Source organism: Kogia breviceps, chromosome 16 (genome assembly GCF_026419965.1).
Source record: "Kogia breviceps isolate mKogBre1 chromosome 16, mKogBre1 haplotype 1, whole genome shotgun sequence".
Taxonomy (NCBI): Eukaryota; Metazoa; Chordata; class Mammalia; order Artiodactyla; family Physeteridae; genus Kogia; species Kogia breviceps.
The window spans coordinates 9,947,764-9,970,318 of NC_081325.1; the positions used below are offsets into that span (position 1 = coordinate 9,947,764).

Consider the following 22,555-nt stretch of genomic DNA (forward strand, 5'->3'; position numbering starts at 1 on the left):
ACGAATTATTTTCCTGTCTTTAGCTCCTTTCTTGTGGACTTTTGGACAAGCTCAAGTTCAGTGTTTTGGAACTGCAAGAATATTTGGATACCTACAACAACAGAAAAGAGGCCACCCTCTCGGTAAGCTTTTATGTTTCTGTGCATATACATTTAGTTAAAACCAAATGAACCCAACCACTGTGAGCTCTTGGGAGGCGATGTGATTTACCCAAGAGAGGCTCTTTGGGGAGAAGACAGATTTCATCTATTCAGTGAAGGACTACAGTTCCAACTTAATGGTGGCAGAACTGTCAGTACTATGGATTATATAAAAATGATACCCTACAAAGGAGAAATTTTTCAGCTTTCGATTTTAGCCCTGTAATTTCCCTACCAAGAAATTGGGGAAAGTGGGTATCTGCTTAATATGTCAGTTTATCGACGTTATAACTTTTCTTTTCTCAGAAATTAAAAATTGTTAATGACTTCCTTCCGGTGTTCGCCTCACCCAAAACTGGTTGAGACGGGTCTCATCTCTCTTCTCCTTTTAACCCCTCTCGGTAGCTGCTTCTCCCTGTCTCCGTGGTTTCTCTTGGCCTCGGCTCCTGCTCTTTACTTTTTTCTTCCTTCAAAGATGTAAATTGTAAAATGTTAGAGCCAGAAGTGATTCAGAAACCATCCATGCAGACCCCCTGATTTTCAACAACTTCCATGTGTAATCTCCATGGAGCACTTCCTAGCATACACCAGTCACTGTAAAAAGAGCGTGGATTTTTAAGTCAGATGGACTTGAGTTCAAATTGCAGCTCAGTTACTTTAAGGTTTCGTGACCTTGGCTAAGTTACCTCCTCTCATCTCAGATTCATCATCTGTAAGACAGTGATAATAGTAATTAATTTGCAGAACTGTTGTAAGAACATAACGATTATAACAGTCATGGCAGCTGTCATTTCCTGAGTCCTTTCTATGTATCCAACAACCTGACAAGAGTTACATCACTTAACTTACATCCTGTAATGCTTACCACTACCCTGGGAGGTGCTATTATTATTCTCATTAGCTAGGAGGTAGCATAGTGGTATTGAAACCCAGGTCTGTGGGATTCAAAGATCCACGCTCTTAACCACAACACAATATTGCCTTTAAAATAGAAATAACATATGTAAACTGCCCAGCACAAGTGCATCGTACATAGAAGATACTCATTCTAAAGTTACTGGGTTTTTGTTTCTTGTTGTTGCTCTCTCATGACCTGTCAGAGAGAGTTCTAACATTCTACTGCAACAATTCCCTTTGTCTTCTATTTCTGTGGCTCTTTCGCTGTCATTCATTTCCAGCTTCTCAGTCATCAGTTAATAAAAGTAATCCTTTCATTCTGGTTGGTGAACGAGCCAGTCTTTTGATGTCAAGTGTGAGTTTCAGTTCTTCAGTGCTTATTGTTTTCTGCCCAAAGGTTCCTTTCACATCTATACTAGTTACTATTCCAGATACTTAAGACCGGCAGGATCTTTAAATAGCTGGGCTATTACTATAATAGCCTTTCTTACAGTGAAATAGACCTGCCTCCCAGAAGCCACCTCAAAATAACAGAGAAGAAGGTGTGCTGTGAGTCAGGGTGCATCGTCCAGGAGGACCCAGCCTGCGAGGAAGTGTTGGACCTGTCTCCTAACCTCAGTCGTGTGAAAGGTTTCTAACCATATGTGAATTTAATCTATACATAAATTTGGAATGGTCTTGTGAAACCATTCTTCAGGGTGATACATCACAACACTGAAATGATAAATGTTGAAATTTTTAAATGACCATCACTGAACCCATCTAAGCAGATACTTTAATTTCAAATTTCAAATTAGTAATCTTTAACCAAACAGTTTTCCAAAAGTCGACGTATAAAAATTTTATTTTACTATGATTAGAAGCTTAATCTATTTTTCCTGAAAGAATTGATTGTAAAAACATTCTTAGGACATCACTGAATTTACCTATGTCTGTATCTCTTTCTGAAAACAGTGGCTTGCAAACTGTAAGGCAACATTTGCAGGAGGGTCAAGAGATGGAGTAATTACCTGTCAACCAGGGGACTCAGAAGAAAAGGTAATACAAGCCTGTTAGCGTTTATCTTTTCTGTGCCCTGACTTTGTGTGTTGGTGTTGATCTGCCCAAGAAGCGTGGAACGTGAGAAAGGAAGAGGCAGAACGGGGCGTCCCCTACGTTCACGTGACGCCTCTAGAGTAAGAAAGAATGGCGTTCGTGCCAAGCATGACTGTGTTGATGGCATTTGGGACGGGGCGGTCTTCTTTTTGGAAAAGTAGAAGTATAAAAATAACCTTTCTGCTGGACACTAACTATACTAACCATTTCCTAATAAATCTATTCTTCATTCAGAATATGAAACCAAATGCCATTAATTCTTCACTGAACCACTTAGTTCCTTCAATGAAGAAAGTCTTTGTTGACCTTTCAGCAATCAATCACTCAGACTTTTTTTTTTTCCTGATTTAGAATTGCTTTAAGTACACACCTCAGACCAGCTGGCTTATAAACGTACATCATATTGTAAAGGAAACTGGGCAGAAAAGTGTGAACAGATTAAGATCATTCAATTCTGCAGTTACTCCTGTGACCCCCGTGGTGGGTACAACGGTGACTTCTGCCCCGGGTGCAGTTTCTGATCTGTTCGGGGGGATGGACGTTAACCAACAGTCATACACGTGTAAAGTGTGTGCCATTAAGTGCCATTAAGGAGAGGAAGGAACCGTAAAGCTGTGAGAGAATACAGCAAGAGAACGTGGCCTACCAGGAGGGCCGTTCTGGGATGGCTTCTCCACAAAGTGCCATCTAAGTGGAGATCTCAGCTCTGAGCTAGGGTGCAGAGGGGTGGGTGCGGAGCCTGCGTGAAGGCCCCGAGGCAGGAGGGAACCCGGCCCTTTCCAAGGACCGATGAGGGCCTGTGGGGCTGGGCGCGTAGACAGTGACAGGGAGAAAAGCTTGAGCCTGAAGAAGCTGCACAAGCCAGACCGTGCAGGGCTGTGGGTGCTTCACAGCAGTGGTGGGCAATTAAAAGTTGTAACAGGTGGGCGTGATCCGAGTGGGGCTCGCCCACTCTCCTGTGGAAACGGACTGAAGTGGGCGGGCGTGAATTTGGGAAGACAGGTTAGGGGGCTGCTGATGGGTCTAGGCAGAGGGGTCACCTTGTAATTACGTTGTCACACCTAGAAAAGCATGTGAGAGCGTGCATCCTTCAGAGGATGAGAAATCGTCTTCAGGGTGGGCCTTGGAGGAGAAATGACAGTGTCAGTCCATCTCAATATTGATCTTATATCCAGAGTTGGAAGAGAGGTTATTTTTCTGATTCGAGCTACCACTTGGCTTCCATCCCAAAGCAAAACCCAACAAACGTTTGACCTCAGAGCTCTGCTTACCCTCCATTGATTCACTCCAGCTCTCTTTTTTAAGTCAGATTCTCTATCTTCTGGAATAGTTTGATGATGCCAATTATTCTGAGCACCCTTTGCATGGGGACGAGTGGAAGGGGAGATAGGAAGTGAGCTTTAACTGGAAGAATCTATGTCTGGATATAAATTGCGAAGTCAACATGCCAAAACTTACTCCACGTGTGTACTCTATTTCAGAGAAGTGTGGACTTTATGGGAGGATTAGTACTTACCTTAACTAAACCTAGCAAACGCTTGAGCAGTTAGAGATGTCAGTCAGCCAGAGACGGTGACCAGGTACACAGATAGGCATGTGAAGTCTTCCCACCCCAAGCCCTACCCCAGCCGGTCTGGTCTTTGCCAGTAGCTGATTTCTAGTCATTCTTAACTGGTAACGTAGGTGAGAAATTGCTGTGGAATTGTTTGTGGAACAGAATATAACTCTTTGTTGGATGCTGAATATTTATTTTCTGATTTTACTTCTGTTCTCAACATGAAGTTGTAGACATCAAGGTAATGAGGAAAGGTTACACACTGGTGGCCTGTAAGCTGTAACCAATTCAGACATGTTTATTCAGCTTGTACAATTTAAATTTGACCCAACAGTTTAAACTTAAAATTGTTCACACATACACTCAAAACAGCATTCCTGGCATCTCTTAAAAAAAAAGAGAAAAAAGAGGTAGCAACGCCAGGCCTGCCTTCCTCGAGTGGCAGCAGTGACCTTGAGCTGGTCAGCTCTCCACCGTCCGCTGTGCACACTGAGTTCCCAACCCTGCCGGCAAGAGCCAGGGGCCAGTCATCACGATGTTCTTTTCTTTATAATAGAAACATGTGCCTCCGCACCTAAGGCCCCACAATGGGGAAGTGAAAGCTAAATAAAATTGTGCCTTTCAAGAAAAACAGAAGTGTTCCTCTTTGCCGCAGTGAGAACAATCTCTGCGTATATAGGATGCTAGTGCCCGTGTGCTGGCCTCACTCCCTGAGGGGACCTTGGAGGAGTCATTGTAGAGTGTGTACAAAACAACAGAACAGTGTTCCTGAGAAAAGTGCTTCTAATACTTGGGAGTATTTTGGAGGAAAGGCTTCTTTGTGTTAAGACCGGTGTGATTAGTCAGTGATTTAGGCTACTTGGTGACTACAATACCCGTTCTCCTAGAATGAGGCACGGCGCACGGCAAATAAGATGTAGAACAAGGCGGGCGTGCAAGTCGCGCCTGTCGTGAGGGCAGCTCCTTGGCAGACACAGCTGTACCAGTGTCTTCTCCGCCTGCACACACCCAGCGAGACAGGTCTCTTCACGACTTAAAGCCAGCACCTCTAAATAAGGATTGTGGCTTGTGGTGACCTCTCCTGTCGCCCGTGGAATTCATCCTGGAGCAGCTGCTGCTGGGGTGTTTAAGTTCACGGAAACGCAGGACGCGGTGAAGCATCTCGGCTCTGGGCTCTCCAGGCAGTGGCCTCGGCCTCGACCCTACGGCGAATTAGCACAGCTCACCTCCCCGGTTATGCAGGGCTGGCCCTGGGAAAGCTGGAGAGGTTGCCACTTCATTTGCCATAAGTGATTTTAGTTGACGCACTCTTAATTCCACAGCCATTTCTGAACACGAATTGAACATTAGACTCTTTGGACTCAAGTACAAGAGTTTACATGTAGCCGCACGACATTTTATCTTATTACATTCACACCATCCTAGAGTCTTCTTGGACACTAACCCTGTTAGCTGTGTATTTCCTATCCCTGTCTAATCCAAAAACGAGAGAAGCTTGCAACCTCTGTTCTTCTACAAATTGAACAAAAAGCTAAATGTTGAACAAGACGAGATGTTTCTCCAGCTAAACTGTAACCCATTAAACATTATCCTTCAGATACAGTCAATCAGTCCTTTGCTATAAGGAATCTCTTCTCTAGACTGAGTAAGGAAATGTCTGCTGAAATGAAAGTTTTCTTGAAAATAGTAAACACGTCAGGCTGTGTAATCTGTATTAGAGGCTTAAAGGTATTTATCTTTCGAATCTTTAAAAGATATTCATGACCAAGGTCCAAAAAACTACTCAACAAATATAATGCAATAGTCATGAATGTGCCAGAGCCAAGTGATTTTAGCAACAGGTGAGTACATATTGTACCCACCTGCTTAGGAGATTACATGCATCTTTGTAATATTGAGTAGGAAAGCTTCAACATTTGGCTAGATTTTCTAAATTTTATACAATTTTAAACCAGTGACTTTCAGAGATTAAACATGATGAAAATTATAGTTAATATAGTATACTGTGACTTATCTTCTGACATGTCAAAAATTTCTCAGATTTTTACTTAACTGGCTACATCATAAGCAAAAAACTGGCTTCAGAGGAGAATACAGAGAAACAAGAATGGCTATGCTACTTTTTTGTAACATCTTTACTGGAGTATAATTGCTTTACAATGGTGTGTCAGCCTCTGCTTTATAACAAAGTGAATCAGTCACACATATACATATGTCCCCATATCTCTTCCCTCTTGCATCTCCCTCCCTCCCACCCTCCCTATCCCACCCCTCTAGGTGGTCACAGAGCACCAAGCTGATCTCCCTGTGCTATGCGGCTGCTTCCCACTAGCTATCTATTTTACGTTTGGTAGCATATATAGTTCTATGCCACTCTCTCACTTTGTCCCAGCTTATCCTTCCCCTCCCTGTATCCTCAAGTCCATTCTCTAGTAGGTCTGCATCTTTATTCCTGTCTTGCCCCTAGGTTCTTCTGACCATTTTGTTTTTCTTTGTTAGACACCATATATATGTGTTAGCATACAGTATTTGTTCTTCTCTTTTTGACTTCCTTCACTCTGTATGACAGTCTCTAGATCCATCCACGTCTCAACAAATGACTCAATTTCGTTCCTTTTTATGGCTGAGTAATATTCCATTGTATACATGTACCATGACTTCTTTATCCATTCGTCTGTCGACAGGCATTTAGGTTGCTTCCGTGACCTAGCTATTGTAAATAGTGCTGCAATGAACGTTGGGGTACATCTGTCTTTTTGAACTATGGTTTTCTCTGGGTATATGCCCAGGAGTGGGATTGCTGGATCATATGATAATTCTATTTTTAGTTTTTTAAGGAACCTCCATACTGTTCTCCATAGTGGCTGTATCAATTTACATTCCCACCAACAGTGCAAGAGGTTCCCTTTTCTCCACACCCTCTCCAGCATTTATTCTTTGTAGATTTTTGATGATGGCCATTGTGACTGATGTGAGATGATATCTCATTGTAGTTTTGATTTGCATTTCTCTAATGATTAGTGATGTTGAGCATTCTTTCATGTGTTTGTTGGCAATCTGTATATCTTCTTTGGAGGAATGTCTATTTAGGTCTTCTGCCCATTTTTGGATTGGGTTGTTTGTTTTTTTGATATTGAGCTGCAAGAGTTGCTTGTATGTTTTGGAGATTAATCCCTTGTCAGTTGCTTCATTGGCAAATATTTTCTCCCATTCTGAGGGTTGTCTTTTCATCTTGTTTATGGTTTCCTTTGCTGTTCAAAAGCTTTGAAGTTTCATTTGGTTCCATTTGTTTATTTTTGTTTTTATTTCCATTACTCTAGGAGGTGGATCAAAAAAGATCTTGCTGTGATGTATGTCAAAGAGTGTTCTTCCTATGTTTTCCTCTAAGAGTTTTATAGTGTCCAGTCTTACATTTAGGTCTCTACTCCATTTTGAGTTTATTTTTGTGTATGGTGTTAGGGAGTGTTCTAATTTCATTCTTTTACATGTAGCTGTCCAGTTTTCCCAGCACCACTTATTGAAGAGGCTGTCTTTTCTCCATTGTATATCCTTGCCTCCTTTGTCATAGATTAGTTGACCATAGGTGCGTGGGTTTGTCTCTGGGCTCTCTATCCTGTTCCATTGATCTATATTTTTGTTCTTGTGCCAGTACCATATTGTCTTGATTACTGTAGATTTGCAGTATAGTCTGAAGTCAGGGAGCTTGATTCCTCCAGCTCTGTTTTTCTTTCTCAAGATTGCTTTGGCTATTCGGGGTCTTTTGTGTTTCCATACAAATTGTGAAATTTTTTGTTCTAGTTCTGTGAAAAATGCCAGTGGTAGTTTGATAGGGATAGCATTGAATCTGTAGATTGCTTTGGTTAGTACAGTCATTTTCACAATGTTGATTCTTCCAACCCAAGAACATGGTATATGTCTCCATCTATTTGTATCATCTTTAATTTCTTTCATCAGTGTCTAATAATTTTCTGCATACAGGCCTTTTGTCTCCTTAGGTACTTTTATTCCTAGATATTTTTTCTTTTTGTTGCAATGGTAAATGGGAGTGTTTTCTTAATTTCATTTTCAGATTTTTCATCATTAGTGTATAGGAATGCAAGAGATTTCTGGGCATTAATTTTGTATCCCACTACTTTAACAAATTCACTGATTAGCTTTCGTAGTTTTCTGGTAGCATCATTAGGATTCTCTATGTATAGTATCATGTCATTTGCAAACAGTGACAGCTTTACTTCTTTTCTGATTTGGATTCCTTTTATTTCTTTTTTCCCTCTGATTGCTGTGGCTAGAACTTCCAAAACTATGTTGAATAACAGTGGTGAGAGTGGGCAACCTTGTCTTGTTCCTGATCTTAGTGGAAATGGTTTCAGTTTTTCACCATTGAGGACGATGTTGGCTGTGGGTTTGTCATATATGGTGTTTATCATGTTGAGGAAAGTTCCCTCTATGCCTACTTTCTGGAAGGTTTTTATCATAAATGGGTGTTGAACTTCTTCTTTTTTTTTGGTGGTACGCGGGCCTCTCCCATTGAGGAGCACAGGCTCCGGACGTACAGGCTCAGTGGCCATGGCTCACGGGCCTAGCAGCTCCGCGGCATGTGGGATCTTCCCAGAGCAGGGCACAAACCCGTGTCCCTTGCATCGGCAGGCGGACTCTCAACCACTGCGCCACCAGGGAAGCCCTGGGTGTTGAATTTTGTCGAAACCTTTCTATGCATCTATTGAGATGTTCATATGGTTTTTCTCCTTAAATTTGTTAATATAGTGTACCACGTTGATTGATCTGCATATATTGAAGAATCCTTGCTTTCCTGGGATAAACCCCACTTGATCATAGTGTATGCTCCTTTTAATATGCTGTTGGATTCTGTTTGCTAGTATTTTGTTGAGGATTTTTCAGTCTATGTTTATCAGTGATATTGGCCTGTAGTTTTCTTTTTTTGTGATATCTGTCTGGTTTTGGTATCAGAGTGATGGTGGCCTTGTAGAATGAGTTTGGGAGTGTTCCTCCCTCTGCTATATTTTGGAAGAGTTTGAGAAGGATGGGTGTTAGCTCTTCTCTAAATGTTTGATAGAATTCTCCTGTGAAGCTATCTGGTCCTGGGCTTTTCTTTGTTGGAAGATTTTTAATCACAGTCTCAATTTCAGTGCTTGTGATTGGGCTGTTCATATTTTCTATTTCTTCCTGGTTCACTCTCGGAAGGTTGTGCATTTCTAAGAATTTGTCCATTTCTTCCAGGTTGTCCATTTTACTGGCATAGAGTTGCTTGTAGTAATCTGTCATGATCCTTTGCATTGCTGCAGTGTCAGTTGTTACTTCTCCTTTATCATTTCTAATTCTATTGATTTGAGTTTTCTCCCTTTTTTTTCTTGAGAAGTCTGGCTAATGGTTTATCAATTTTGTTTATCTTCTCAAAGAACCAGCTTTTAGTTTTATTGATCTTTGCTATCGTTTCCTTCATTTCTTTTTCATTTATTTCTGATCTGATCTTTATGATTTCTTTCCTTCTGGTAACATTGGGGTTTTTTTGTTCTTCTTTCTCTAATTGCTTTAGGTGTAAAGTTAGGTTGTTTATTTGAGATGTTTCTCAAGGTAGGACTGTATTGCTATAAACTTCCCTCTTAGAACTGCTTTTGCTGTATCCCATAGGTTTTGGGTCATTGTGTTTTCATTGATTTGTTTCTAGGTATATTTTGATTTCCTCTTTGATTTCTTCAGTGATCTCTTGGTTAGTAAGTAGTGTGTTGTTTAGCCTCCATGTGTTTGTATTTCTTACAGATTTTTTCCTGTAATTGATATCTAGTCTCATAGTGTTGTGGTCAGAAAAGATACTTGATACGATATCAATTTTCTTAAATTTGTGACCCAAGATATGATCTATCCTGGAGAATATTCCATGAGCACTTGAAAAGAAAGTGGATTCTGTTGTTTTTGAATGGAATGTCCTATAAATATCAATTAAGTCCATCTTGTGTAATGTATCATTTAAAGCTTGTGTTTCCTTATTTATTTTCATTTTGGATGATCTGTCCATTGGTGAAAGTGGGGTGTTAAAGTCCCCTACTATGATTGTGTTACTGTCGATTTCCCCTTTTATGGCTGTTAGTATTTGCCTTATGTATTGAGGTGCTCCTATTCTGGGTGCATAAATATTTATAATTGTTATATCCTCTTCTTGGATTGATCCCTTGATCATTATGTAGTGTCCTTCTTTGTCTCTTGTAATAGTCATTATTTTAAAGTCTATTTTGTCTGATATGAGAATTGCTACTCCAGCTTTCTTCTGATTTCCATTTGCATGGAATATCTTTTTCCATTCCCTTACTTTCAGTCTGTATGTGTCCCTAGGTCTGAAGTGGGTCTCTTGTAGACAGCATATATATGGGTCTTGTTTTTGTATCCATTCAGCCAGTCTGTGTCCTTTGGTGGGAGTATTTAATCCATTTACATTTAAGGTAATTATTGATATGTATGTTCCTATTATCATTTACTTAATTGTTTCGGGTTTCTTCTTGTAGGTCTTTTCCTTCTCTTGTGTTTCTTGCCTAGAAAAGTTCCTTTAGCATTTGTTGTAAAGCTGGTTTGGTGGTGCTGAATTCTCTTACCTTCTGCTTGTCTGTAAAGGTTTTTATTTCTCCATCAAATCTGAATGAGATCATTGCTGGCTAGAGTAATCTTGGTTGTAGGATTTTTCTTTCATCACTTTAAGTATATCCTGCCACTCCCTTCTGGCTTTCAGAGATTCTGCTGAAAGATCAGCTGTGAACCTTATGGGGATCCCCTTGTGTGTTATTTGTTGTTTTTCCCTTGCTGCTTTTAATATGTTTTCTTTGCATTCAGTTTTTGATAGTTTGATTAATATGTGTCTTGGCATATTTCTCCTTGGATTTAGTCTGTATGGGACTCACTGTGCTTCCTTGACTTCATTAAATATTTCCTTTCCCATATTAATGAAGTTTTCAACTATAATTTTTTCAAATATTTTCTCAGTCCATTTATTTTTCTGGGACCCCTATAATTCAAATGTTGGTGTGTTTAATGTTGTCCCAAAGGTCTCTGAGACTGTCCTCTATTCTTTTTATTCTTTTTTCTTTATTCTGCTCTGCGGTAGTTATTTCCACTATTTTATCTTCCAAGTCACTTATCTGTTCTTCTGCCTCAGTTATTCTGCTATTGATCCCTTCTAGAGAATTTTTAATTTCGTTTATTGTGCTGTTTATCATTGTTTGTTTGCTCTTTAGTTCTTCCAGGTCCTTGTTAAACATTTCTTGTATTTTCTCCATTCTATTTCCAAGATTTTGGATCATCTTTACTATCATTTTTCTGAATTCTTTTTCAGGGAGACTGCCTATTTCCTCTTCATTTGTTAGGTCTGGTGGGCTTCTGTCTTGTTCCTTCATCTGCTGTTTCTCTGTCTTTGCATTTTGTTTAACTTAGTGTATATGGGGTCTCCTTTTCACAGGCTGCAGGTTCGTAGTTTCCGTTGTTTTTTTGTGTGTCTGTCCCCTGTGGCTAAGGTTGGTTCAGTGGGTTGTGTAGGCTTCCTGGTGGAGGGGACTAGTGCCTGTGTTCTGGTGGATGAGGCTGGATCTTGTCTTTCTGGTGGGCAGGTCCACGTCCGGTGGTGTGTTTTGGGGTGGCTGTAGCCTTATTATGATTTTAGGCAGCCTCTGTGCTAGTGGATGGGGTTGTGTTGCTGTCTTGCTAGTTGTTTGGCATAGGGTGTCCAGCACTGTAGCTTGCTGCTCCTTGAGTGGAGCTGGGTCTTGGCGTTGAGATGGAGATCTCTGGGAGATTTTTGCCGTTTGATATTACATGGAGCTGGGAGGTCTCCTGAGGACCAGTGTCCGGAACTTAGCTCTTGCACCTCAGTGGCACAGTCCTTATGCCTGGTTGGAGCACCAAGAGCCTGTCCTCCACATGGCTCAGAATAAAAGGGAGAAAAAAAAAAAGAAAGAAAGAAGATAAAGTTAATTAAAAAATAATTAAGAAGAAAAATTTAATTAAAAAAAGAAAATGGACAGGCAGAACCCTAGGATAAATGGTAAAAGCAAAGCTATACAGACAAAATCACACACAGAAGCATACACAAACACACTCACGAAAAGAGAAAAAGGGAAAAAATATATATATATATTATTGCTCCCAAAGTCCACCTCTTCAATTTGGGATGATTTGCTGTCTATTCAGGTAATCCACAGATGCAGGTACATCAAGGTTACTGTGGAGATTTAGTCTGCTGCTCCCGAGGCTGCTGGGAGGGATTTCCCTTTCTCTTCTTTGTTCACACAGCTCCCGGGGTTCAGCTTTGGATTTGGCCCCGCCTCTGCGTGTAGGTCACCTGAGGGCATCTGTTCTTTGCTCAGACAGGACGGGGTTAAAGGAGTAGCTGATTCAGGGGCTCTGGCTCACTCAAGCCGGGGTAGGGAGGGGTACGAATGCAGGGTTAGCCTGCGGCAGCAGAGACCAGCGTGACGTTGCACCAGCCTGAGGTGTGCCGTGCGTTCTCCCGGGGAAGCTGTCCCTGGATCCCGGGACCCTGGCAGTGGCGGGCTGCACGGGCTCCCGGGAGGGGAGGTGTGGAGAGTGACCTGTGCTCGCTCACAGGCTTCTTGGTGGCGGCAGCAGCAGCCTTAGCGTCTCATGCCCATCTCTGGGGTCCGTGCTGAAGCTGCAGCTCGCGCCCGTCTCCGGAGCTCGTTTAGGCAGCGCTCTGAATCCCCTCTCCTCACGCACCAGAAACAACGGTCTCTTGCTTCTTCGGCAGTTCCAGACTTTGTCCCGGACTGCCTCCCGGCTAGCCGTGGCGCACTAGCCCCTTCAGGCTGTGTTCACGCCGCGAACCCCAGTCCTCTCCCCGAGATCCGACCTCCAAAGCCCGAGCCTCAGCTCCCAGCCCCCGCCCGCCCTGGCCGGTGAGCAGACAAGCCTCTCGGGCTGGTGAGTGCTGGTCGGCACCGATCCTCTACGGGAATCTCTCCGCTTTGCCCTCTGCACCCGTTACTAAGCTCTCCTCTATGGCTCTGAAGCTTCCCCCTCCGCCACCCGCAGTATCCGCCCGCGAAGTGGCTTCTAGTGTGTGGGAACCTTTCCTCCTTCACGGCTCCCTCCCACTGGTGTAGGTCCCGTCCCTATTCTTTTGTCTCTGTTTATTCTTCTTTCTTTTGCCCTACCCAGGTACGTGGGGGAGTTTCTTGCCTTTTGGGAGGTCTGAGGTCTTCTGCCAGCGTTCGGTGGGTGTTCTGTAGGAGTTGTTCCACATGTAGATGTATTTCTTATGTATTTGTGGGGAGGGAGGTGATCTCTGCATCTTACTCTTCCGCCATCTTGAAGCTCCTCCTATGATACTGTTAATGAATGAGAACTAGATGATTCTAGGCTTTTAAGCTACCTTGTCTATGATCAATTCTTAACATCTTGACTTCTTGACATTTTTTTTTCTCATTTTGAGAAAACATACCTCTAAATCCAAACTTTAAATAAATCAAGTCATATCAGGAGTACAGGAACCGGGCTTGAAGAAAATCCTTGTGACCAAATAAAACAGATTCCCACATTTTCAAAAGAATCTTGAATCACCAAAACATAGATATATCTATAAAGACTTCTAAAAGGATTATTTTTAAAACCTGGATACTGGAAAATATTGGGGGGGGGGCAGTTTTAACATTTTCCTTGAAAGGCTTTTTTCACTATCTTTTTGGAGCTCTAAATGCAAACTACATCCAAGCCTGTGGCCTAGGAAAAGATTCTGGGGTAATAAATATCAGTGCAGCTTGAACTAGCCTACCTAGAATGGAGAGTTTAAGGACACTGAGAACTGGTGTTCGTCAAGCTGGCCGTCTCCCAAGAAACACAAGTGTGTGCCCTGAGCGTGGAGTGGAAGGAATTCGTTGACAATGAAATTCCTCGGTACCAGGCTGAAGTCAAAAAGCCTCATTTGCCTTCACTGAACAGAGATTTTTCTTTAACTGACTTGTTGACCTGGAATTACAACATTGTTTTGGAAAACAGTAAAAATGATAGCAGTTTTCTTCACACAAGACCATGTAATTTACTCAGCACTTGCTTCATTCCACGCTTCTGAAAAGTAAATTCCATGGTAGAAGCAGTTATGTACTAAGGTACATACTAAACGTTTCAATCAGATTTGACGTTTTCTAAAAAGTCTTCACAGCGGCAACTCTGTATATGTAGACTTAAAACTCTGGCCCTGTACTCCTTTCTTGTGTGGCATTGTCTTTCAGTACGTAAGGTTTGGTTATAAAAACTTCTAGCACAGTTAAAGTTTTCTTGAAAATAGTAAATACCTCGGGTTGTGTAACATGGCCCAGTTACAAATTTATAATCTTCTAGACTAACATCAGTTCTAGATTACTTTTAGAAATTGTCTACTGGGGAAAAAATTATAAAAACTAAAATGCAAGCTTACTTGTCATATCTCACACTTGTTTGGGAGTTTAAGACAACGTTCAGTCCTTTGAAATAACAATATGTAGCAGTCCTGTGAAACATTCTCCATGTGGACGGCAATCTGACTCTAAAGAAATTGCCACTTAGATTGTTCTTTATATTCTATGCTAATTGGATAGTCATAGTGTAGTTGATATGAAGCCAAACATATTAAAGACTCTGCCTTAACTTAGCCATAGTATAATTTGTTTGGGGCTGTATTTCCTTCAGATTAATCAGTTGGTCTCCTCACAGTTTTACTATGTTTACTATGTTACTATTCACATTTAAACACTAAAATCTTCAAGCAATATAAGTTTTCACTTGTGGTCTCCAAGACTGACAAAGTCTAAATGAACTAATCAGAGAATCTAAAAGATCACAAATTATGTTTCTTCAGTGACATGTTTCCCATTAGAGCTTGTTTTTAACTGGCCTGCTGTGCATGTTGAATGGGTACAGCATTTGCAACCATTTATCACGTTGGGGCAAGCGATGCTAATCAGGCTGACGGCTGACGGTTCTGCTCTTAGAAGAGGGCCGTGCTTTCTGTTGCATGCATTACACTGACCCTGTACTTTCTTTCCTTTCCTTTGTTTCCTGTGCCATGCTTGCTGTGTAGCAAATGGAATCTCTTGCAGTAAGTTAACTTTCTTTCATACTGTTTGTCCATTTAGGCATGGACCCATAACAATCTTATTTTTACTGTTACTATTATATCTCTTAGCATGTTTTCCCTTTTTTGTTTCATTTTCTTTTATTTGGTAGACTGAGACATGCAGTTTGTTAGCATTCTGGGCTGCCTTCCTCCCAAAGTAGAAACCTATGTTGCTATGAACTCTCATGTTATCACCAGAATATTTTTAGAAATAACTACCATTATCTGACACTTAGAAAAGTCAGAGTTTTCATAGCTAGGTTTCACCCTAAACTGTGAAAGGTAACATTTTGTTTTTAAACAATACATTTTTTGTCTGAGAGTCTCTGGCAGTTGTCTTTTATACCAGATTTTGAAAAGGTTTCCACAAAGGCAAGTTTAAATTATCATAAAATGTGTTACTAAAACAACCAAACATCTAGTTTGGGTTAGCAAATGAGTGTAGCTACTTAATCTTTACACTTAGGCTGGCTACCAGCATTGAGATTTCAAATAAATCTAAGTAGAATTGTTTTTTTCCCCCTAAGGGCCAGGGAGAGGAGAAAGAAAACTCCATCCAGCATGGTCTTAGCATGAACTTTAGTCACTTTTAAAATTAGGGTCAAGAGTATGTTAATAATACTATTAATGGAATATGCTTCCTAAAAACCTAAATTTAAATTCTTGTCATTTCTCTCCTTAAACTGATTTGGGGGGAACAATTTTAAGTCAGTTCAGTGGCTCTCAATTCTTACTGAGTTCTTTACAGTCCATTAGTGAAAGAAAGGCCCTATTTATCCTTACTTAACCACATTTGAAAACTGAACAGTGAAGTGTTTGGTTTAAGCCACAAATCTCACCCACTTTCAGTAGTGACTGCTGAGCCATTAAATTCTATCTAGTGAAGGCTGTCCTTTTCCTCTAGCAGAATCCCATCTGCTACCTAGGAGCTAACCCTTTCTTGGGATAAAACAGGCAAAGTTTAGAGGCCATTAAGCAGATACAGCTCAAAGAGTACTACGATCATTGGTGTCGGAATTATTCATGGTTTATTCTTCCCTTACAGTACATGTAAGCTGTATAACAAAAACATTTTCAATTCCAGAGGTGTCCATAGAACTCCAGGGCCATTTTGTATGCATATTTTTTCCAGGGCCATTTTGTATGCATATTTTTTTTAACGTTCTTTCCACAGAAAGTTTTGCATGCTTTCATGATTTCTCCTTTTTGTAAGCCTTTTGGGCCCTTTTTATATCTCTAACAAATTTGTTGAGCACTGAGTAGAAGCGTCATCATTAAACCTGATGCAGCACCTTAAGACAGTCATGTGACTCTTGTGTTTACACAGACTTTAGGATGAGTCACCCGAAATGGCAGCCAGAGTTGTCACAAGGAGTAATCTCCCAAGTGTCTGCTGAATTTATAAATTAACACCTAGAACCACTTAATGTTGTGCCTTTCAAATATACTTTTAATAAAAAGAAATTGTGTTCAAAGACGTATAGCTTATAAAAATTAAGACAACTACAGCTATCATTTGTAGATATTAAACCTGTAATTTAATTGGCAAATATAATGGAAATTTGGCAGTTCACTAAGTCCCTTTATAGCTAGCAACTACTTCTTTCTAATTAGTCATCCTCCAGGAGCTGTTTTATTCTGTATTACACAGTGAATTTCTCACCGATAGTCATTGATTGGATTTATTGTTCTGTTTTATTTAGAATGGTAACAACTAGTTATGATTCGTTGATTTTTTTAAAAAAAGGTGCATTAGTCTCCACTAAGATTTCACTTACTATACAAAAATGATCCTTAATAACTCTTTCTTCCCATGCAAATTCTCTCCTTAGCAACTGGAACTGTGTCAGAGGTTGTATAAGCTACACTTCCAGCTGCTGCTGCTTTTTCAGTCGTACTGTAAGCTCATCGGCCAGGTGCACGAAGTCAGCTCCATGCCAGAGGTGAGCCTGCCTGCTCCCGACCCCAGGTCCTGCCAGGAGTATCACTGCTTTCCTTTTGTTCTCCCTCCCGCCACTTTATAAATGTCCAAGGGATTTTATTCCCACATAATCCTTTCACTCAAGCACAAGTCTTAAATACCAGTGTCTTACATTTATTTCCATGCTCACGTGGCAGTGCCAGGACTAGGGTGAGGCAAGTGACACACCTGGACACAAAATACAAGGACGACCTTGAGGGTGAGCCCCTGCCTGAATGCTGTTCGAGGGCCTCACTTGCCTCCCCCTGGCCCTGTGTCTGGGGATCCTTATTTGAAAAAGTTCCTTGTGTTACGGTTTTTCTTACCTCTAGCTGTTCAAACTTGAACCTACATTGAGGTAAGGAGGAAATAACTACATGATGTTTGATTCTCTTCAGCTTCCGTGCTCTGCTTAGCATCCAGATGCATTAATATTTTTAATGTAAAAGGTAAAGTAACTTGAGCATACAGCTTCTGAGTGAGCCAAATTTTTTTCTAGACTTTAAAAATACTACTGCAGTGTAGTAGATGAAATAATGGTGGTGTACACTGGATATTGTGGAAGCTCAGAGGGTGAGCGCCTAGTTCACCTGGAGACAAGGAGGTTGAAAGAGGAAACTTTCTGGAGGAGATCACACCTGATTCTTAAAGGATGAGTTAGAATTAGAGAGATGAAGTGGGAGGGTAAGGAGGAATGTTCCAGTAAGAAACCACAGCGTGGGCATGAACATGGTAGTGAGAAAGAGAAAGGAACTACAAGTACAGGCAGTTGAGGATGGCTAGACTATAAAATGCAAACCAAAAGGAACGGTGGACTAAGGCGGAAGAGATAAGTAAGGTGAGATCATGCAAGACACTGCACCTGTGAGTATTTTCGTTAGATCTTCACGGGTGGGATGTGGAGGGTGGATTTGATGACAGCTAGACTGGAGACAGACAGACCAGTCAGTTATGAGGCCACTGAAATAGCTCAGATGAGAGGTGAGAGTTTGAACTAGGACAGAAGTGCTAGGTAAGGAGAGGGAGGAAATGCAGAAGATATTTTAGGACAAAAGGTCACTGAAACTGATGGGGTTGCGCGGGGGGGAGGGGTGGAGGACGATGCTGAGGTCCCCTCTCAGATGAACTACGTAACCACAGTGCCACAGCTCAGACAGTGATGTCAGAGGAGGACTGAGACAACTGTACATCCACAGCTCCTGCCTGCTCGTCAGCGACCAACTCTGCCCACTAGATCCCATCTTGCATGTAGTTAAATACAAGGATCTGCTGCTAAAGGTGCAGATGTGCTGTCAGGGAACAGTCACGAGCCCATGAAACAATCCCATTGCAAGCAGCGGAGTGAGGATGGAGCCCAGAAACCTCATGTCTGGGTTGGGGGTAGGGGAGGAGGAGACAGAATGGCAGCCATTTAACCACAGTTATTACTCAGTGTGGAAAAAAGGAAAGTGACTACAGTTTTTAAATATACAGTTTGCCCTTGAACAACATGAGTTTGAACTGTGAGTCCACTTACCTATGTGGATTTTTTCAATAAGTATATTGGAAATCTTGTTGGAAATTTGAAAAATCTCGCAAACAGACCTAGAAATAGATATGTCGTGACTGCATAAAGTATACGTATACATATAACATACAAAATATGTATTAATGGACTGTGTGTTATCAGTAAGGCTTCCGGTCAACAGGAGGCTGTTAGTAGTTAAGTTCTAGGGGCTGGGGGGGGCGGAACCAGAAGTTAGACCATGCCCCTAACCCCAAGTTGTTCAAGGGTCAACTGTCCTTTCACAGATCCCAATTTCAAGGGAGACAGGAGCCAGACATCTTTGTTTATGAAGAGCTCTTCGCAAACGAGTGTTTCTCCACAGAATCACAAATTATCAGATAAAAGAAAAGACAGGTGATGACTGGGATTTTCCCCATTGTCAGGATAAGGTTTACTCTTCTGGAAAGTAGGAACCGAACCCTCAGAGTCCATTCTTTGCTCCAAAAATAGAGGACGATGCACATGCAATTCACATGTCATTTTCCATATTAAAAAAGTAATTCACGTTTCACTTAAGAGTAGTAAATTACGTTTCAGACCGTGCGTGTGTATATAATTTTAAATGTAATAAATTTAAAGTGAATTTTTCCTTAATTATTTTAAATCTAGGTAAGTCTTAAATACTTTACACACACATACAGTATTTAAAACTTACCTAGATTTAAAATAAGAAATCCACTTTCACGCTTAAAAACTGTATGTCTAAGACACTCTAACAACTTATGTAAAAGGATTACCTCCTTGCATTTTGAACCTGGGGCTGGAGTGCAGAGTTGTATTTAATCGGCATCTGTGTGAAGACAGTCCCCGAGGGCTTCAGTCCTATAGCTTGTACAGTGAGCAAGCTGGGAATGAAGACAGGTAAAGATGCTGGGTGAATCAACTTTTCAAAGAAACGGGCATCCTTCAGCTTGCATGACAAAGGGAAACAAAAAACCTTTACATTCATCTCAGTTTCTTTTAAATGCTCTTGAGGTCAAACTGCAAAAGAGCTGTCTTCCACTGTACACTTTGGAGGCACTAAGAAGTGACATAGGTTCTCTTTATGATTTACTTTTTAACAACTCAGAATCTTTTGGTTCCAGTAATTCTGAGGGAAAATATCTCTTACCTGTAACATGAATACTAACATTACATTGAGATTTTTCCTCCCCACTCTTAAAATTATGTCTTTCATCTTTTCCCGTGGCATAGGAGTAGGGAGAAAAGTTTATTCTTCAAACAGCATCCATGTTCATAATTACATTTATTGGGCACTTTTGTGCCAAGCTGTTTGTCTAATCTTTAAAATAACCTGAGAGGTGGGTAATATCTTCAATCTCACAGATGAAAAAACTAAGGCACGTAAAACTTTGTTTACTTGACTATGCAGTAGTCAAGAATGCAGAACTGGCATCTAATAAACCCAGCTATATCCAACTCCCGAGCCCGTTCTCTTGTGCATTTTACTTCTACGTATGCCCTTCTGCTTAAATAGACGACATTTTAAAAGGAGTCAATCTTTTATATAAGGAGAGCATCCCAGCTGTTGATACATAGTTGAATACAATGCATTCAGCCCCGTAACCCTACATATACCATGCAGTATGGTTTCATCTGTCCTATTTTAGTTAACCGAGGTATTAAGCTTCTGCTTAACCAGACCTCATACAAATTTTTTTTTTTTTACTTTGGGGATGTAAAATCCAGCCTGCAACTAAATACAGTAAAAATACATTTTTTTAACAGCTGCTAAATATGTCCAGGGAACTGAGTGACCTAAAGAAAAACCTGAAGGAGGCTACTGCAGCCATCACAGCCGACCCTCTCTACATAGAGGGGGCGTGGTCTGAGCCGACCTTCACATCCACTGAAGCAGCCATCCAGTCCATGCTCGAGTGCTTGAAGAACAACGAACTTGGCAAGGCTTTACGGCAAATCCGGGAATGCAGGTGATGCTACTGTTTCTATTTAGAGGCTGTTAAAGGAGATGCATGCCTAATAGTTACTTTGTCATGGTTGGGGACTAAATCACTACGGAAGGAACACTGAGATGTTTATATAAACCCTTCTCAGATCCTTCCCGTTACCATGCCAGAAACATCAGATTTCAGGACTTATTGTTTGAAGTGTTGGTTTCAGTTCTGGTCATCTGTCATCTCTAAAATGTTCAAACACTTCAAAGTATACGCCAACATAATTTTAAAACTAATTACTTGAATGTAGCCTCTTTGGGCTTTTTCTCCCTGCATTTTGATAGTATATTCACATTCATTGTAACCAGAATGCTATAGCAAATAAATATCTTAAGATTATGGGATTCCATTCTGTTATTTTTTTACTTTAGATATTTTATCAAAACCAATAATATTCAATATTCTAAAACTGATCATGTGATGTCTGCACAACTCTGAATATTACTAAAAAAAGCCACAGAACTGTATATTTTAGATAGCTGAATTGTATAGTTTGTGAATTATATCTCAACAAAAGCTTCTGTATTAAAAAAGCAATTTTCTTAAACTAATAAAGACTCATAACCTCTCAACCTTGTGAATAATAGTGCCTCTAATCTGCTCTTCTTTTCTGACTGCAGAAGTCTGTGGCCCAATGACATCTTTGGAAGCAGTTCTGATGATGAGGTCCAGACACTACTGAATATTTATTTCCGTCATCAAACTCTGGGACAAACAGGTACTTACGCACTGGTGGGGTCTAACCAGAGCCTAACCGAGATCTGCACCAAGCTGATGGAGCTGAACATGGAGATCCGGGACATGATCCGCAGGGCCCAGAGCTACCGGGTCCTCACCGCTTTCCTTCCAGACTCCAGTGTTTCCGGCACTAGTCTCTGACAGGAGCCTTCCATCCCCCATGGGTGCCAAGCTGGGGGTGCTGCCATGCTGGGGTGATGTCATTCAGTGTCTTCTCAGCCTTCAAAATGCTTGGTCAGACTGTTCTCCCTCTTGTTACCTGTAGGACTTTTTCTAAAGAGGATGGCAGAACTTCCCACGTGTAGCAATACTATAAGAACCAAGGTAGCATAGGACATTCTCGAACAGCCTCCATCCATCATGCTGTGTGGCATAAATGTGTTATTTTACTGAGCAAATGCAACTCACTACTGAAGATGTGACTTATATTGCATACCAAAGCCGACTACTCTGAACAGTACCTTCCTTTCTAGAAACGATTTTAGATTGGCAAAAGTGCAATGTTTTCTTTGCTAAAAATATTTTATATTCTAAAACTTGTACATTCTTTCCTTTTCTTTTTTTTTCTCTTTTTTTGGTGGGCTGAGGAAGGGGCAGGCAGAATGAAGCTGGCCACTGAAAATTGTAAGATGGTCAAAAGCTGACAGCCTGTATATGTGAAAAGGGAATTGTAAATGGACAATTTAATGTACACTGAAATTTGAATACAATTACTGTACCTAAAAGGAGATGCTATGAAGTACCTTTCTTATGTTGCTAGGCTACTGTTTCGGGAGCCCCGGATCTCTTTGCAGGGGTCTGTGATTAGGACCCTCGCACCAAAAATGGTCCAGAGAGACCTTTTTTTAAAGGATCTTGGCTGCTTTTTACTATAAGGTTGCTTTTATGAGCATATTTATACTACAGAATGATGAGTGCTAATTTTAACCAACTTGGCCATTTTGTAGAAAAAAGTTAGACATTCAACATTATAAATTCCAAGTCTTTCCACCTGTTACGCATGCATATTTTAATATCCGTTTGGATAGCTGGAAGTAGAATCGTAAGGGTAAAATATGAGTTGTCACTTTCTTAAGAAATGTCATTTTATTTGTAATATATATGTAAAGGGCCATTCTTAAGTTTTCTCCTTAAACTTAATGCTGTCAAGTGTTAGCTGTGTGCATGTAAACCTTTTGCACATTAGAAACATATTCAAAGTTTATCTGTGTAACTTATTCACTCTGTAAATACATTTAGAGTTTTGGTGATGTAATCTCGGTTAATATTCTGTTCAGAACTTCCTTTAGACTAAAAGAAAAAAATACATGTTGAGCACAGGTTTTATTTCTGCTTAATGAAGATTTTTGCTGTTGACACATTTTTAGTTGTGCGTGGGGGCTGCCACACTCCTATGTGTTCCATGAACGGCAGCCAGCGGGGCTGTGAGGCAAGTACAGTGGCGCTGGGGAGCAGGAGGCCTCTGTAACCTCTTGGAGTGGACACCAGAGACCATGACCCTCAACCCGTGCTCCCGGTGCTCCAAGAGAGAAATCAGAGAAGAACAAGAGCTCTAATTG

General features: G+C 40.9%; 1 protein-coding gene across 10 annotated transcripts in view; it reads left to right on the forward strand.

The window, feature by feature from the left end:
• Positions 1–21,724, forward strand: part of FRY (FRY microtubule binding protein) — a 426,981-nt gene extending 405,257 nt beyond the window's left edge. For 7 of the 10 annotated variants that reach the window (XM_067016675.1, XM_067016673.1, XM_067016676.1 and 4 more), the window contains 6 exons: positions 24–122; positions 1,992–2,075; positions 14,762–14,779; positions 16,630–16,740; positions 20,032–20,234; positions 20,879–21,724. In XM_067016675.1, coding sequence (XP_066872776.1) covers positions 24–122; positions 1,992–2,075; positions 14,762–14,779; positions 16,630–16,740; positions 20,032–20,234; positions 20,879–21,137 — 774 coding nt within the window. In that variant the 3' untranslated portion in view covers positions 21,138–21,724. The remainder of the gene's footprint in view (positions 1–23; positions 123–1,991; positions 2,076–14,761; positions 14,780–16,629; positions 16,741–20,031; positions 20,235–20,878) is intronic. The other 3 variants (XM_067016679.1, XM_059042182.2, XM_059042184.2) reach the window with 1 other exon arrangement.
• Positions 21,725–22,555: the final 831 nt, after the last annotated feature.